Here is a 17,096-nt window from a genome sequence, read left to right on the forward strand (position 1 = left end):
ATACTTTCGGATGCAAATGCTCTGGTAGATCTTTGGCAGATAGAAGGCGAAGCGTATTAATGTAACAAGTGCTTATATTTTCGCCGAGCCTTTTCTGAAGCTAAGTAAAAACAGCCCCTCGTGCACTTTGAGACAACTCGGATGATTCTTGACCGCTGGGTGTCATTAACAAAAGTAAATCAAGGGGATAAAAGATTGATGAATCATAAACTACAATGGCATCTATCTGCCAACGCCGGACCGACATATATGGAACAAAAAGAACCAATAAACCCCTTCCTCTGTCAAAAAGCTTCCCAAACAGTCTACAGATTAGTCATAACAATCCTAGTCGTCGCCCACCTAGAGAGATTATTTCTTCCGACTCCTGGACTTGGGAGCGGCGTTGGAGGAGACACTGGCTGCCCGTGACGTCGAGGCAGAAGTTGCCTTGCTGCCTCCCTTGACGGCTTTGACCTGCTTGTTCTGTGAATCGGTTAGCTGCAGGGATTTCAACCGCAAGGAATGAATTAACTTACAACTGCGCCGCCCTTGGTCTTTTTCTTGGCCGGAGGGCCATCGTCATCCTCCGCCTCATCGTCATCGCGGTCACGTCCCCGGCCTTTGCCGCTCTCCCCATTGGGTTTTCCATCATCAGCCTCGAACTCCTTGGCAACGGTGTTCAACAGGGTGGTACAGCGACGCCCAATCTCGACAGGAGTCCGACTGAGGAAAAACCAGTCGAACCGGAACAGAGGGGACTCGCGGATTTCGTCGCGGATCTTCTCGTAGAGACCTTCACCATCAACGCCATACTTATCCAGCATCACCAACAAGAACCGGTCCTCCTCTTCCGTATATACTTTCTTGTTGGTGGTAGACACGGTGTAGTTGATCTTGACCTGCTGAAGGGGAACGCGGTACATCTCCATCTTCTTGCGAAGCATCTTGCGTTGATGGTTCATCTTCCGCACCTTCTCCTCACCCTGCTCAATGACCCGAAGGTACTTCGGATAATCTTGGATTTCCGTGTAGCGCTCCCAGAATACTTGCGCGTACTCCTCAATCTCATCCGGCTCCTTACTGTCCACTTCAGTGGCGATTCCAACATAGTCAGTACGGCCGAATTTGGCCGAACCGTTCACAAATTGTTGGAAATCCCTACGGTTCCAGGTAGAGAAGCCCTCCTCAGACATCCTCGCCTTCTCCGCTTGTTCCTCTTCCGTTAATGGCACCGCGTTGTCAATCTCTTGTTGCTCCAGATCACGCTCGGCCTCGCGCTCGCTCAACTCTTCTTCAGGGCCGTCAGGAAGCGGGACTTTGTATCCAATCTCCTTGTGGAAGTAGGCTGTCTCCTTCTCCTGCAGCTCTTGAAGCCCAGGCGGGAAAAACTGCCAATCATGAACAGCAATCTGCTTTGGTGCACGGGGAACCTTGGGCTTGGGATCAGCTGTCCTGCCGCCGGTAGCCAAAGCCTGGCGATAGTACTTGTCGATCGAGTAAAACTGCTCCTTTCGCTCTCGCTTCGCCGGGTTGATCCAATTGATACCGATGTCCTTCTTGCGGTCCGTGAAATCCTTGCCGTTCCATTCGTAGGCGCTTTCGGAGCTGAATTTCTGCAAGTCATCGATACCAAGCTTCTCGTACTTTTTGTTCAATTCTGCGGTCCGTTCCTCACCCTTGCGCAGAATGCTGTCAATATCATCGTCGGTGATCTGATGTTCTGCAGACAAGGTGCCACTATTGCCCTTCGTGTTAAAGACATTGGCAGCTCCGTGTTGGATCATGCCGAGCAACTCCTCCTTGGAGGCCGAATTCTTCGTCTGCTGCTGAGCACGTCCTTGTTGGATGACAAGCTGGTCGAGTCGCAGCTTCTGCGCAGCGCGTTCCAATACCTTTTCTTCGATCGCATCCTCCGTGACGAATCGGAATACCACAACCTGCTTCGTCTGGCCGATACGATGGGCACGGTCCATCGCCTGCAAATCTGCCTGAGGGTTCCAGTCACTATCGTAGAGCACAACGATATCCGCAGTTGTCAAGTTGATACCCAAGCCTCCCGCTCTTGTCGTAAGGAGGAAGACAAACTTCTCCGAACCTGGCTTGTTGTAATCATCGATTGCCGCGATTCGGTCCTCGTGAGCTGTTGTACCATCGATACGGCAGTAATTGTATTCACGGAAAACGCAGTAGTCTTCCAAAATATCAAGCACACGACTCATTTGAGAAAAGATGAGGACGCGACTTCCTTGCTTCTGCATACGCGAGAGCAGTTTATCAAGGATAACCATCTTGCCCGCATTATAGACAAGGTGCTCATCGGTCGTGTACGGAGGACCGGGCTCAGCTCCTTCGAAAAGATAGGGATGATTGCAACACTTACGCAGTTGCATGACAATGTTCAGCAATCGGGTTTTCGACTCGCGCTTACCGGCAGCACCGTTAACAGCATCGATGTCCTTCTCGAGGATCTTCTGATACCATTTGATCTGCATTTCCGACATGGGCACATATAAATTGACCTCTTTCTTTGGGAGCAGGCTCTTTTCCACATCGCTCTTGACACGACGAAGCAAGAAAGGCCGCAAAACCCGATGGAGCTGTTGTACAACAGTATCCTGGTCGGCGTCTTGGCCGGAGAACCACTGGTCAAATGCCTCCGAATCACCGAACACATCCGGCAACAAAAAGTTAAGAAGGGCCCAAAGCTCGTGCAGGTTGTTCTGGAGCGGGGTTCCGGTGATCAGTAGTCGGTTGCGGGAGTGGAAAACGCGGATAATCTGCGCAAGAGAAGACTCCTCGTTCTTGATCCGATGAGCTTCGTCGATGATGATGTACTCCCAGGCGAACTTCTTCAGGTGCGACTTTTCCCGGAGGACCATCTCATAACTGGTGATACAGACGTCGAAATTCTCATCAAGGAGCCGTTCATTGATCAACTTGTGGCGCTGCTCCTTGTCACCCTGGAGGACAAGCACATTGACCTCGGGGGTCCATTTTCCAAACTCCCGCTTCCAGTTATCGAGTGTGGACTTCGGAACGGCAATTAGATGCGGGCCAGTGATCTCGCATACGTGTCGGAGGTAGCCAAGGAAAGAGATGGTCTGCAAAGTCTTGCCGAGACCCATCTCGTCGGCCAGAATACCCGAAATACCGTTCTCATGCAGCGAAACAAGCCAGTTCAGTCCAGCAATCTGGTAGTCGCGCATTTCGCCTTGGACAAATGGAGGAGATTCCCGAAAGACCGTGCCAGTCTCACCGCCGCTCCTTTCGTCCTTTAACAGTTCGGCATCTTCCTCCTGCTCTGTCCTGCGACGTCTGTCGCCGCCTGCACCGCCCGAGCGTGCTGAGCCCTTCTTCTTAGCCTTCGCTTCCTCCTCAGCGTTCTGCCTGTCAATCTCAGTCATGATTTCCTTGATCCGCGGGTTGGGGTTTGTTTCGATGAAATGACGGAACAAGTCTGTGAGACCGAGAAGGTAGCGAAACCGTCGGATAGAGTCATCTTCCTAAAGCAGCACCATCCGTAAGCAATTAGCCACCGACGCACGACGATTGCGTTGGCGTACCTTAGATTCATCCAAACGACCGTGCTTCTTGCCCAAAATACTTTTCCTCATGTGAAAAGCTTCCGACCTCCGTCTCCGGCCATCCAAAGGCGCTGCGTCGCCTGCAACACTGCTCGCCGTGGTGTTTGGGTTCGTGTCCGAATCCTAATTCGTGTTAGCTGGCTCGCACGTCGGATGAACAGCGATCGACCGGAACGCTTTTACCGTGTAGTCTGGAGTGTCCTGATAGCCCTGAAACAGACGGGTTGTCAGCACAAGCGCCTTCCAGTATGGACGAGGACGCGCTTGAACATGGTATGTTCCGCAAAGGAGCGGGGATTGCGCTAACTCACCGTCATCGGCGCGTCTGCGCTATCTACTGGCACTGACGTGACGGGCTCGGGGTTCGCATCCGTCATTGGGGTATCTGCCTGTGAAGGCGAATCGGAGGTGGGAGCAAGTGAAGGGGCCATCGCCATCCACAGCGCACCTAGCGCAGGTGTTTGGCGCTATACAAGGCGGGACACGACTCGATATAAAGACAAACAAGGGTCGGAGCTATCAATGAGGCCGATAGAAATATGCAGACCGACTAGCTGTAGGGAGAGCGGTTGTAGAGGGTCGGATGGTAAGAATTGAATTGTGCCCGATGCTGCGCAAAGGAGGTGAGGAGGGAACAACCAGTGACGGATGATGAAAGGACGAAGAAGCACCGCCAGTCGCGCTGATGGGATGGCAAATGGAATTTCATCGGAGAAGCGCGGCCAGGCCACGCGCTGATTGGGCGGGAGACGCGAAGGCGTCACTGACTCATTCATGACTCAGCAGGGGGCGGAAGACCAGTTTCCCCGCTGTGGGTCACGTTACCGGGACAGACGCAAAGAAAGATCAGCTGCGCCAGCGTCCTTTCCGATCGGTCATCACCAGTCCACGTCTGTTGTTTGCTGCCGGAGCTTGTCTCTTTCCTTCTATATTGCCCCTCCTTGGGCCAGTTCCTTTCTTTCTTCTCCGTCGGGTACGTTTTGCGATCCGCGTACTCTCCGGTTGCCTCGGAGTTTGTCTGACCCCTGTTCACAAAGCACGGTTCAAGTCACCCCTCATAGTGACGCCAACATTACTATTTGTTGTCTGAACCCTTCGCAAAGGCTGCTCTGCCACCGCCCACCACACCATGGATTCCATGAGATCCCTCAACACATCACTACCTAGCTCGACGCCTCGAGCACAACCGCCGGAGCAACTTCTACAGTCATTCAAGGCCGCTGCGCTGTCCGTCACCAACCTCTACAAGAATGCCGTTTACGAACAGGCGCAGGCCAAACAAGCCGGCTACCAAGAAGCAATTGAAGATCTCCTGCACTTTTTAGATCGAGAGAACCTCGGTCTCGGGGATGGAGAGGGCTGGAAGGTTCGACAATGGGCCACGGAACGGAGTGATGGTATTGGGGCCCCCAGCGACGACGATGAGGTTGAGAAACAGACTCGAGGCGCAACACCCGCTGTAGCCCGCAAGGCACAGCCCGATTCCGAAAATCCCCAGCCGTCATCCAAGCCTGCATCACCTGCGGCGGAAGAGCAAGGTGCAGCACCAGCGCAGCACCAACCTCCCGCACCTCCGTCCCAAGCCCCAGAAGCCAACGCTTTTGATCGACCGACTATCTTCACTTTCTCTGCTGGACCGACCTTCCCACAACTTCCTGAACAAGAAATGGACATGCAGGCCTCGGACAGCTCGACCCCTGCGTCCCAGGATGGTGCCCCAGTCAGCGTCTCCGTTTTGTCTCGAAACTCCCGGCAACAGAATCGTCACAACAACTTCTCACGACCGAACCCTCGGTCGTCCCCTCGCGAATCATCCGTCGGACTTGGCTCGAAACGAAAGCTTGCCGTTCCAGATTTTTTCGACTTATCTGGGCTAGGCAATCGAGACATGTTTGGGGGTGGCAAACGTGGCCGCTTCACCTAGAAGATATGGTATCGACGATTAGACGAACATATTCTTACGGTCACGCAGCGGTCAATCCATTCTTGTTTTCCTTTTCTTTCTACTTTCGGTGCATTAGTGGGAGTATTGCATGTGGTACATCGGACCACGGGTTGTTTTTCCTCTCCTGTCATCTTTACCTTATACTTGTGACTCATATCCTCCTTTTCTTTGCCCATGTTTGATTCTCCTTCCCTTCCTGCATTTTCCTTGGTCATCATATCTATTAAATCTATAGAGGTTATCAGACGCGGTGATACCCGGTGAGGCGGCTAGTGTTATATTAATCGTACGATCCTTTCTATATGCTACTTTGTACATGTGTATTACGAACAGAAGTGCTTGGCTTGACGTGCATTCCCATCAAAACAACCCAACGCCGTGAGCAGAGTACATGATATACAAATTGGCCTGGGTATCAGTTGAAAGCCCTCCACAGCCCCATGCCAACTAGGGTCGCCGAGATGGTTGCGATTCCTAGTTGCCGGGAAGCCATCTTGTACTTGGTTGCGCTTTGCATGATCGCCTTTTCTTGCATTTTCAGGTTCTTCATGCCCGAGTAGTAGCTGTATACACCGAGACCGATGAATGCAGCGGATCCTGTGAGTACTGATTTAGCCACAGAACTGTTGAGGAGCGCTCAAAGGAAGCAGGATAGCTCACCGGTCACCCTGCAAGACAGGCAGTCATCATAGGCGTCTTCTGCAAGCGCACGCTTTGCGTCCTTGGGCTGGATATCCCAGGCGCCAGTATTCTCGGTAGGAGGAGCCATGTTGTATTCGCTGAAAAAGAGCCAGGGAAAAACTTTAGCGACAGCAGTCCGGACAAGCTCTACTGCAGCCGCATCCAAAAGGAAATGCATGAGAAGGCGGGGATCAACGGCAGAACGGGGGGGTTTTGGACTCCACTAAAACGGGGACCGATCGATCACCAACCATCATGCTGCACCATGACCACCTCTTCCTACTACGTTACGCCCCCACCGGTCGGGATAGGTCGCCATCGCCATCATGAGCGGCCAGATCGATGCGCTCTATATCTATGACGAGCAGAGGCACGCCGTTCTTTCCAATGTTCTCGTTACACAGCAGTCACTGACCTGTCCTGTCATCCAGCAATCCGATCGTCGAGCAGGTCTATCGCTCCCGTCCTCCCTCCGCACCGGCCATTCTCCCGTTGTATCTCGCCCATGCAGCTCCGCGGCCATCGCTTTTATACATCCCGGGTGCTACTCCGCCGGTGACGGTATTTTCAGTGGTTCAGTCTAACTTGTTGTTTCTGGCCCTGTCCGAGGTTGACACGGAACCGCTGCTTGTGCTGGAATTCCTGCATCGGGTCGTCGATGTGCTCGAGGACTTCGTTGGGGCCCCCTTGCTTTCTTCGAAGCTGCAGGCGAACTATGAGGTGGTTGCGCAGCTTCTGCATGAGATGTGCGATGCGGGTATCGTATGCAATACTGAGCCCAATGCGCTGCAAGAGGTAGTGGAGATGCCGGGGTGGATGGGGAAGCTGTTAGGTGGTGTTGGATTGCCTGGGTGCGTCACGATTGTAGCGGAATGATGGTGCTCTGGTACTACCGTCTTATTTACACGAACTAACAGAGTGGTCGGTTTGCAGATCATCAACACCCATCCTGGGACAGCCCAATGCCTTGAAGCAATCCATGGCATCCGCCGCCGCGGCCCAGGGCCCTGCGATTCCCTGGAGAAAGTCCGGAGTCCGACATACCTCCAACGAACTATACGTTGATATCATCGAGTCGCTTTCAGTGACGATAGCGCCATCGGGACGGCTGCTCTCTGCCATATCTTCTGGTACTATTGCCTTTACTGCCAAAATCTCCGGTGTACCCGATCTACTTCTTTCCTTGACCGCGCCCGGCGGCCAAAAGGTGTTGGGACGGAAAATGGACCTGCCAGTATTTCACCCTTGCGTAAGGCTGGCGCGATGGCGGGAACACCCCGGAGAGCTCAGCTTTGTACCACCGGATGGACGGTTCATTCTTGCCGGGTACGAGGTGGACCTGTTACCAATCGATCCGGGACTTGATCAGCCCCCCAGCCATATGGAGAAGCTCTTCTTGCCTGCTATCGTGGACATTCGCAGGTCACTCGGCCCAACCGGCTCCGACTTTGAGGTGCGCCTTATTCTCAACACCAACTTCCCGGGCTACTCATCCTTCAACCGACCCGGCGTCGGGAGAAGCGGATCCGGCACGTCGACGCCCTCTTTTCTCGGGGGAGGAAGCGGGAACTCGTCAACGCCGGCACTCGAAGAGGTTGTAGTGACCGTGCCAATCCCCAAGTCGGTCCGGAACATCACAGACATGCAAGCGAGCCGTGGAGAGGCCCTCTTCTCACCAGGCAGCACCTCACTAGAATGGCGCGTGCCGACCAAAGACGCCGGCACAATTTCCGGGACGGCCACCCTCCGGTGCACCGTTGTGGGACATTACCTGGACGATGACCTGGAGGAGGAGGTCGAAGAGCTCGACGCCGACGCCAATCTCCTTCAAGGCTACTACGACGCCACGAACAGCTACCAGAACGCTGAAGCAGACACGACGAAACGCAAGGTCAAGAAAAAGAAGAAGAAGAAGGTCGTCAAGAAATCCTCCTCCCGCGCCGCGGCGGCAGCAGCAGCAGCGGCAGCCGAAGGCTCAGCGTCGTCCCCCGCTGATCCCCTCCCCTTGACATCCGAAGACCCTGAACTTCACGCCTCCGAACCACAACTCCCAATACCGCCCATCCAGCCATCCTCCCCACAACCACCCCAATCACAATCCCAATCCCAGAAACAATCCCCCACCCGCCCACCCCCCGAATCCTCCATTTTCCTCACGGCGCCCCGCAAAACCAAGACGCAACTCAACGCCACGCTGATGCCCACGTCGGCGTCGGTCTCGTTCTCCGTCCGCGGCTGGCTGCCGTCGGGCATCAAGGTGGAAAGCCTGAACATTGACCCGCGACGGAGTCGGGGGCTGGGTGAGGGGGTGAAACCCTACAAGGGGGTGAAATATATCTGTGTGAGTCGGAAGGGGGTGGAACGACGATGCTAACGAGGGATTTATACTTTCCCCTATACATCTACAATTGATCTACCTTGGATATGCTTGGCTTATTGAATGAATGATGTGCGCCGTCGTATAGTAGCTAGTAGTATCAGTATAGGATGGGTTCCTGATATTGCGATGCGAAAACTACCTCACGCACGTATATCCCAAGTTCTCCTACATCTTCATAATAAGTACATTAATATCCCCCACGCATCTCATTTACAGAGCTACTATATACTAGACTACATACCAAGCAATCTCCCTCACAAATAGGCATAACACAACGGCCCGGCCGTAGTACTCATCAACTCGTTCATCGCCCGGGGCCTTCCATTAGCATACCCGATATTAATCACCGTATCAAGCGTGGTATTTGCCGAAGGCGGCTCATTCAAAAACGTGCCCGTGCCCGAAATCGCATTCTGGCGGTCCTCCAGATCCATATTCTGCCAAATCCACCACACGCGATCAATCATACCATGATGATGCCAGAAGGCCGGATCGCCCGGACTCACGTAGACATCCCGTCCGGGATCCCCACCCATGGAGTAATGGCCCGCCCCATGGACACCGATGGATCCGCTCCCCGGGACACCCTGCATGGCCATTTCAAAGTCCCAGATGTCGGTGTTGTCGGTCAGCAGGGAGGCGATCTTGGGGTAGGTGTTGTAGCGTTGGAGGATGGCGGTGGTGAGACTGCGTTTGAGGCAGCGGGGGTTGTAGTCGAGGGGGTTGGCGACGGAGGTGGTGTTGCCGCCGGGGAGGGAGAGGGCCGCGGGTCCCATGTTGACGGTGTAGTTCTTAAAGGGCCCGCTGGTCACGCACCCGCCGCCGCTGCCGGGGGGGAGAACGATCGCGGGGTAGTTGCCCAGGTAGAGGTCGATGTCGGCTTGGTTGGGGATGTAGGCTCCGTTGCCGGACATGGAGGTCTCGCTGCCGTCGAAGACTTCCGAGTGTTCCATGTCGTTGGCATCGGCACCCCAGTCCCAGTAGCTGGAGGGAGGGGGTTTAGTTGGGGGAGTGAGAGATGGGGGGATGGGGATGGGACTTACGGAAAGTCGCCTTGGTAGCCGCACTCGTCGCGGAGAGCTTGCTCGAACTCGAAGGTGAAGAGTCGGTGCCAGGCCAGGAAGGTTCCCTGGGTTGATTGGGATGTTAGGGTTTGTGTAGGCGGGATTGGGGAGGGGTTTGTAGGAAGGGAGGGAGCATCCTACCGTGTAGTGAATCTCTAGCGTCTGGTTGATATGCGTGGCCAGAAAGTCATCATATCGAGTCTTGGCTCCTGGGGCTAGATGCGATGGCGTGCGCGCGGGCAGATCCTGCAGACACAGGACGGCGTGGATGTAGGCCTTCTTCTCGGCCTTGGAGAAGGACCTCCAGTCACGACGGATGCGCAGGGTTTCCCGGGTACAGGCCTGGCGGTCCTCCGCGCTGGCGGGGAGATTGTCGATCGTGACTTGGAAGGCCTGGCGGGCCAATTGCTCGACCGTGGAGGCTGCAGCGGCCACCGCGGAGCTCGAGGCTGCCGGGGACGCGCTGGTCGAGGTGGCCTTGGAGGAGGCAGTCGGCACGGCCCAGGCCTGCGACGCAAGAAGGCCCAAACTGAGGGCCTTGAGGGCAACCATGGCGTTGAGCTCCGGGGGGAGATTGAGGGAGGTAGAGACAGAACGGTCAGCAGCCGGCGCACCGGAAGGATGGCGAGACAGGGGATGACGGTCAATTTAAGTGCTTGCCCCCCTGCTAGCCTGCATATATAGTGGTCTCTTGCTATGGATGCAAGTGTCTGTATGCCGGCAAGAAACGGAGCGAAGCCCTAATGGATGGCCATGGAGATACTACTATGGTAACAGCCCAAGGACTGGGCGATGCGCGGTTTGCTGGAGACTTGGCTGCTCCACCCATCGGTTCCAGGACTCCGTCCGATCGATCCTCCAGGCCATGATTCGCGGGTGGGCAGCGAACTGGGATGAATTATACAACTAGATGAAAGCTGAGCCATCTCAGGGGATTCGTAAATGGGGAGGGATGGGATTGTAGAGCAAGCGTCGATGGTGTCTGTTGGTCAAGGCTGTTGCTGTTCCTGGGAGGGAACTATCCAAGATGCAAACACGGCCTGGTAATTACGGTACGGGAACCCCCGCCAACCCTGGCCCTAAAAGGGTCTGGTCCCTTAGTCGCCCCACATCAGCCGCTCTCCGCCTCTCTCCTCTCTCCTCTCTCTTCTCTCTTCTCTACTCTTCCCCCCCCCCCCCCCCCCCCCCCCCCCCCAACGGATTGAACGGCCGAAAAGTGGAATCGTTGTCCCTCGGGGATGCTGACCCGCGGAGCGATCGATTGCTGTGGCGATCCCGTTTGTGGTCCAAGTGTCAACCGTCGCCTTCCATCTCCATTTACAGTTATCATGTCTTAGTGCAACCCCGTGCATCAAACCCATGGGCACACATTTCTCCTTGTCTGCTTCCTTCATCATGGCCACCCGGGGTCTTCGGTGGTCAGCACCTAATCGTGGTCTCATGGTGCAACGACCGTCGTGCTTGGGTGCTGGACTAGGCGGACCAAATTGATTATCTCGAAATGAACCCTACCTCTAGCTCCGCGCTAAAGTGCTGTGCCATCGGAGATAGCCGCGCAGTCAACCACAAGAGCATGAGTCTCACGGGAGTACGTAACAACTTACAGGGGTCTTGGGTTCGGGTGGTGGTTAGTGCCGCTACAGTCTCCCATCTGATGCCTGGGATCCGGATCCATTTGCCTCGGACAATGGGAACCCCTGCACGACCGAGGTCTTCTTGCTCGAATGATCCAATTGCAGCCTCCTGGCCTGGTCTAAGCGAGATTATCTAGATCAGCACTAGAGAAGATGGGACAGAGCTCCGAGCAGAACGCTTTCGATGAGATGAAGTCGGTGGATAAACAACCTTTGGCTTCGGAAATTCTCCGGGTTTTTCTTCATCACGTAAAGTTCAACCAGCAAAGGATGCTGACTGTTCAGCTGGGGTGTCTTGATTATCCTCGTTCTGGAGCTTTCCTTACGACGCGGCTCGGATTTAGGTTTATGAATCTTACAGGCGGCATGCAGAGCCGGTGGCTCATGTGAAAACCTCGATCACGCTTTGATTGTGCGGGCCCAGGTCGACGCGATGCTATATCGTCCATTTTGCTCCCCCTTCTCTCCCATGGGTGCTCAGTGACTCTGCATTGTCAAATGTAGCCGTCCCAATCGACTGCGACTATGGCGGCAGATTCCCATCTGGGAGGCGCGGGCCTGCCTGCTGTGAGCCAGGCCCCCCAGATCCTGGCAGCCACCTCCATCACCACCGTCGTCGCATTGCTCGTGGTCCTCGCCCGCATGTATGTCCGCATCTTTGTCATTCGGAATGCCGGCCTGGATGTAGGTGTTAGAACGAACGGTGCTAGCTGAAGCGTTGGATTCTAACCGCGTCTAGGATTATATGATGGCACTGACTATGATGCTGGTAAGCACTCATCATGTTCTGTTGCAGCAAGAATCTGCTGACGTCGTGTCGTATCGTATAGTCCCTTGCCGGATGGGCGGTGGTCATCCCGGAAGTCATCTACGGTGCAGGAAGACACACCGTTTATGTTGAAAATACGGCCTCGATAGCGATGCACCTGAATTTCGCCACCCAGGCTATCTATATGTGGGTGATTGGCCTCGTCAAGGTCTCCATCGGACTGTTCCTGTTGCGATTCGCCCCACGTCGAAGTTACAAAATCTTTATCTGGGTAGTGATGGGTATGTCACCTAGCAGCTGCGTCTACGTCGGGGATTGAGCCATAGGAAGAGGCCATGGGATTCATGGTGGATCAGGCTCGATTGCCTTTGCAATCATTTCTTGCGTCTATGTTCAAGATGCTGATTGTTATCTCGGTAGTCGTCATGGCCCTTTACACCATCATATGTTTTTTCGTCCGTCCTGCCAGGCCTCCTTTGTCCATGATGGAGTGAAAGTCTAACCATTGACAGACCCTCGTTTTTGAGTGTAAGGATATACGGTCCATCTGGGATGAGAACGTAAAATCCAAGTGCTTCACGACCACACAACTTTTGAAGTTGAGCTACACAAATACCGGTATGAGGCATTTTGCCTGGTTCAGCTTGAAGGCGCAGTGGTTGATATTTCCAGGACTCAATATCTTGACCGACCTCATTTTTGCCATTCTACCGGCCATCATGCTACGGTATGTCTACTTGGCTATTTCCGCGGGCGCCTTGACTAATGGCCGGTCCAGACATCTACAAGTCAATCGACGTATCAAAGCCTCCTTAATCTGCATCTTGGGACTGGGCATCTTGTGAGCATGACCTTCAAACCTAGTTCTACCATTCTCAAGTACCTGCCGGGTGATGCTCTAACAGAAGTTGCCCTTTAGTGCTTGCGCCGCGGCAATTGTGAAGCTTTCCGTTCTGCCCAATTACGGCCGCACAGGAGATCTTCTATGGGATTATTCCACCCTCACGATTTGGGTCGTGTAAGTTGCTCAAGCCTGGTCTCATTATGTGGTCGTTTCTCTAGCTCATAGAACTTCACCCAGTGTCGAGTCGAACATGGGCATCATCGCGGGCAGCCTACCCACCCTGAAACCACTCTTCAAGCAAGTGCTGGGTAGCTATGGGAGCCAAACGAAGACGCGTCCGTATACGTACGGCAGCAAGCCGTATCGTCTACACTCTCTATCGCGGTCCCGTCAGGACCCACCGCAGTCCCTTCGCCCTGGGACTCTCAGCGGGATCGACCCGGTCCCGACGAAATCCACGGCTCAAGGTCCTTATAGCGATCGCAGCAACTCGAGCGAAGAACACATCCTGTCGCGGCAAGAATCCCGAGGGATCATTCTGACGACCGAGGTGGTCGTATCGCACTCCTCGGCGGCCTCGATCGCGCGGGGACAAGGGAAACGCGATGCTGTGGTGTAGTCGTTGTCTCTTTTCTTCCTTCTGGCTGCTATGGGAGAAATCCCTGGGAGGGTTTGCGCTTTGCCGTTGGACATCAAACGTATAAGATGAAATGAACAGACCCATGATGATCCATTCTTACCGTATCAAAAGAACTTCCGCAGAGAAAGGAAAACATGTACCAAACCATGAACCATCGTGTTCTGTTCCAACCCCATCACATAGACCGAGCCATATATTATACGCTCAAGCTTCATTCTCTTCTTCACCCCCCCAACTCACGATAGCAATGACGACTATCTACTCCCCTCCCCTTCTCCTTCTCAACAACGTATTGAGGTTTGGATGTGGGATGTGGGATGGGAATGGGGATGGAAATGGGGATGGGGAGGATGGGGGAGAGGATTGGAGGGAGGAAAAGAAGGGGGGGGGATTATTAAATACTTATCCTCTCTTACTGGCTACTTCTAGTTCTATTCTATCTCTGGGTTGTAATTTTTTGTCGACTCTCATCGGGATGGGTTTCGGTATCGGTATCTTTGCGGGCGTTGTTGGTATCTATCTGCTTGGGGAGTTTTGTATACTATCTTCGTCCTGGCGGGTCACTCAAAGATGCTGTCACGGTGGTATCTTGTACATATGACAAAAAGAACTCTACTGCTATACCCATAACGAATCAAGTCACGGAAATCACATTTCACATATATGTACATCCCTCCTATATCCCCCGCTCATACAAACTCATACATACATGAACGTCCAATCTCAAGCCACCCCCCATACAATCTGAATAGGGGTCCAACCACCCAGCTTGCCCGCCTGGGCCGACCCAATGCTGAAAGCAAGAGTACTCCGTACACGATGATACAATCAAGATTGATAGCCACTCCAATCGATAAGATCAATCAGATGAAAGAAATACGATACATGTAGAAAGATTAGAGCTTCGAGGACCGGCGCTCGAGCAGTTGGAGTGCAAAGTAAGCCACTGATGAAGATGAAGATGTAAGTATATGACCGTGTTTATTAGTGTAAATGGGGTATTTGACAAGAAACAAAGTCAAGGCATCGTATTAGTATTAGAGAATATGGGTGGTATCGCAGGAATTCATCTAATGAAGCGACGGGTGTGCTAGATCACTCTCGGTCTGATGGCGATGCGGACGGTAAGAAGTCTAGCATATCAAGCACGTGCAAGGGGCAGTGGGCGTTGGATGGGGAGGGAGGACAGAGATTGGAAATGAGAAGGTAAATATCACTCACCAGCAGCAACGACGGTCGCACGTGCCGCACCGGACTTGGCGCTTCCGCCGCCCAGAGTCAGGATGTACCGAAGCCAGCTAAGGCGGACTTTCTTGCAGTCCCGGTCAAAGTCGGGCACCAGCGTGCTGACCTTCTTGAACAGGTCATCCTTGCCGTCATAAGGCGGGTAGCGGATGGCGAGGAAGGTCTCGATCCAGCTGGGGCTGGTCGTGATGGTCCGACGGTGCACGAAGACGTCGAAACTGGCTTTGCCGCGGTAGGCACCCTGACCACTCTCGCCAACACCACCGAATTGGAGGGTGGGAATGTGCAGGGCAGCATCGTTGACGGCGACACCTCCCGAGCGGGTCGTCGACAGGACTGGAAGATGACTGTCAGTTTCTATAAGCAATGCGTGGCGTGGGCAGACATACTTTTCTCGACTTCGGTCTTGGAGCCGAACGGGTAGAGACCCAGAGGGGTGGACTGGATGCCGTTGGCGATCTGCACCGCCTGTTCGACGCTGTCGACAGGCAGGATGGGGATGAGAGGACCAAAGCTCTCCTGGGTGATCATGGAGTCATCCGGAGAGTCCACGACGACGACGGTCGGTTCGATGAAGCGCTCCTTTTCATCCATGCTGCCGCCCATGACGATCTTGCCCTTGGTGTTGTCAATCATGCCCTTGATGCGCTGGAAGGACGCATCGTCGATGATGTGAGAGAAATCCGAGGAACCCTTGGCGCCCTGGGGGTAGAACTCCTTGTAGGTCTTGTTGAATTCCTCAACGACGGCGTCGACCAGAGGCCGCTCGACCAGCAGGTAGTTCTGCGAGGTGCACAGCTGGCCCGCGTTCATCAGCTTGGGCCAGAACAGTCGGCGCGCGACCAGTCGGGCGTCGGCATTCTTGGAGATGATGGCGGGGTTGATGCCACCCAGCTCCAGGACAACGGGGGTGAGATGGGGAGCGGCTGCCTTGGCGACGATGCGACCGACATTGGCACTACCGGTAAAGAAGATCTTGTCCCAGCGTTCCGCCAGCAGAGCCTGAGACTCGGGGACAGCACCCTGGATGACGGTGTAGGCGGAGGGGTCGAGGGCGGCCTCGACGATTTGCTGGATGACCACCGCGCTGTGGGAGGCCTTTTCACTGGGCTTGATGACGACGGTGTTGCCGGCGGCGATGGCGCCAATGACGGGGCCCAGCGTCAACTGGAAAGGATAGTTGAAAGCACTGGCCGCATCGCGGTCGCCATTAGTTTTCCTGTCACCCAACCAAAAGGGGGGGAATTCCCCAACGGAATTGGCAAGAAAAAAGAAACATACCCAATGACCAGCACACACCCCAGGGGATCCTTGCGAATCTTGGGACTTGTAAACTTAAACGTCAGATCGATGTCCTCGGCCTTCTCATCCTGGACCCATTTGTGCAGGTTCTTGCACACAAAGACAATGTCGTTGAGCATCCAGGTGCTCTCGGCCATGACGGCCTCAAAGACGGGTCGGTTCAGATCCAGACGCAAGGCCTCGTGGATCTCCTCGACACGATCCTTGATACTGTCGCGTCAAGTAGATTAGCCATAGATTAAGCATGCGGGGAGGGGGGAAAGCTTCCACCAAGTGGCGTTGTGGGAGTCGGGGAGAGCACTCACGCCCAGTAGAGCTTGCGGAGCTGAACCAGTCGGTACTCCACATCGCGAGTCTTGTGCTCGTGGAAGGTCTTGCGAACTCGTGCGACACGGTCAGCGACCTCGTCGACCGGGGTATATTGGATGGGGGGGATTTCAATAGCGCCCATGGTGGAATAAGGTGCTGAGGGGAGATACTAAGACAGGGGTGGGGGGGGGGAAGATGCAAAAGGATGAAGGATCAGGAGGCGGCCGTTGACCGGGAAGATGAAGAATAGCGGAGCTGCTGCAAGCCTCACCGACGACCCCTGACGCACGGGGTCCTTATCTATCTATCTGTCGGGGCGATATAAATGATACGAGACAGAAAACAAAGGATGAGGTCAATTGTGGCCAGGATCCCGTATTCCCTCCCTAATATAACCCCCCGACCGAGGCCGGCCCAATGGTGGAATTCGCCGAGCAGCTTTCGCACATGCCCCCCCCCCCTCCCCTCATTTCACTGTTGCCCGCTGAAACCAGATGGACCGCGGCACGGCGGAGAAGATCTCCGGCCCTCTGCAGTCTGCCGGCCTTCCCCCGTCGCCTGCACTCGCCGCCAGATCCCTGCTGACGCGGGCTCACATGCCCCCATTCCCAGGCTCCTTAAGGTTGCGAGGCCTCGAGTCATGCACGAGACCCACTTCCTCGCAAGCCGGGCTCCTTTCGGATAGCTCTGTAGCTTATCCAGAGCACACTCCTCAAT

General features: G+C 54.5%; 7 protein-coding genes across 7 annotated transcripts; 3 read left to right on the plus strand and 4 right to left on the minus strand.

Moving 5' to 3' along the window:
• Positions 1 to 58: 58 nt before the first annotated feature.
• On the minus strand, positions 59 to 4,256 carry BO80DRAFT_381954 (putative SNF2 family helicase/ATPase). Its single transcript, XM_025716864.1, has 5 exons — positions 3,878 to 4,256; positions 3,750 to 3,776; positions 3,546 to 3,689; positions 519 to 3,485; positions 59 to 465 (listed from the first exon to the last, which is right to left on the minus strand). The coding sequence occupies exons 1-5, from the start codon at positions 4,001 to 4,003 to the stop codon at positions 352 to 354; spliced, it is 3,378 nt and encodes a 1,125-aa protein (XP_025575500.1). The 5' UTR covers positions 4,004 to 4,256; the 3' UTR covers positions 59 to 351.
• Positions 4,257 to 4,422: 166 nt separating this feature from the next.
• BO80DRAFT_425149 (uncharacterized protein) lies at positions 4,423 to 5,932 on the plus strand. The gene has a single exon (XM_025719451.1). The coding sequence runs from the start codon at positions 4,696 to 4,698 to the stop codon at positions 5,488 to 5,490; it is 795 nt and encodes a 264-aa protein (XP_025575501.1). The 5' UTR covers positions 4,423 to 4,695; the 3' UTR covers positions 5,491 to 5,932.
• Positions 5,773 to 6,348, minus strand: BO80DRAFT_425150 (uncharacterized protein). Its single transcript, XM_025719452.1, has 2 exons — positions 6,172 to 6,348; positions 5,773 to 6,108 (listed from the first exon to the last, which is right to left on the minus strand). The coding sequence occupies exons 1-2, from the start codon at positions 6,278 to 6,280 to the stop codon at positions 5,927 to 5,929; spliced, it is 291 nt and encodes a 96-aa protein (XP_025575502.1). The 5' UTR covers positions 6,281 to 6,348; the 3' UTR covers positions 5,773 to 5,926.
• A 107-nt stretch (positions 6,349 to 6,455) lies between these two features.
• BO80DRAFT_406970 (putative AP-3 adaptor complex subunit mu) lies at positions 6,456 to 8,566 on the plus strand (the record flags this gene model as incomplete). Its single annotated transcript, XM_025717782.1, has 3 exons — positions 6,456 to 6,562; positions 6,624 to 7,043; positions 7,126 to 8,566. The coding sequence occupies exons 1-3, from the start codon at positions 6,519 to 6,521 to the stop codon at positions 8,564 to 8,566; spliced, it is 1,905 nt and encodes a 634-aa protein (XP_025575503.1). The 5' UTR covers positions 6,456 to 6,518.
• Positions 8,567 to 8,677: 111 nt separating this feature from the next.
• On the minus strand, positions 8,678 to 10,618 carry BO80DRAFT_406974 (tyrosinase family protein). The gene is made up of 3 exons (XM_025717783.1): positions 9,778 to 10,618; positions 9,616 to 9,701; positions 8,678 to 9,556 (listed from the first exon to the last, which is right to left on the minus strand). The coding sequence occupies exons 1-3, from the start codon at positions 10,186 to 10,188 to the stop codon at positions 8,827 to 8,829; spliced, it is 1,227 nt and encodes a 408-aa protein (XP_025575504.1). The 5' UTR covers positions 10,189 to 10,618; the 3' UTR covers positions 8,678 to 8,826.
• Positions 10,619 to 11,795: 1,177 nt separating this feature from the next.
• On the plus strand, positions 11,796 to 13,502 carry BO80DRAFT_355310 (uncharacterized protein; the record flags this gene model as incomplete). The annotated part of the gene is made up of 9 exons (XM_025715747.1): positions 11,796 to 11,954; positions 12,010 to 12,039; positions 12,101 to 12,320; positions 12,460 to 12,494; positions 12,552 to 12,657; positions 12,712 to 12,766; positions 12,818 to 12,880; positions 12,959 to 13,057; positions 13,121 to 13,502. 9 exons carry the CDS (start codon positions 11,796 to 11,798, stop codon positions 13,500 to 13,502), a joined length of 1,149 nt encoding a protein of 382 aa, XP_025575505.1.
• A 1,042-nt stretch (positions 13,503 to 14,544) lies between these two features.
• On the minus strand, positions 14,545 to 16,830 carry BO80DRAFT_425156 (hexadecenal dehydrogenase; the record flags this gene model as incomplete). Its single annotated transcript, XM_025719453.1, has 4 exons — positions 16,376 to 16,830; positions 16,050 to 16,280; positions 15,158 to 15,957; positions 14,545 to 15,104 (listed from the first exon to the last, which is right to left on the minus strand). Coding segments are annotated over exons 1-4 (1,541 nt in total), but the record flags the coding sequence as incomplete, so codon positions are not given.
• Between the last annotated feature and the right edge of the window lie 266 nt (positions 16,831 to 17,096).

This window comes from Aspergillus ibericus (genome assembly GCF_003184845.1).
Source record: "Aspergillus ibericus CBS 121593 unplaced genomic scaffold BO80scaffold_19, whole genome shotgun sequence".
Lineage (NCBI taxonomy): Eukaryota > Fungi > Ascomycota > Eurotiomycetes > Eurotiales > Aspergillaceae > Aspergillus > Aspergillus ibericus.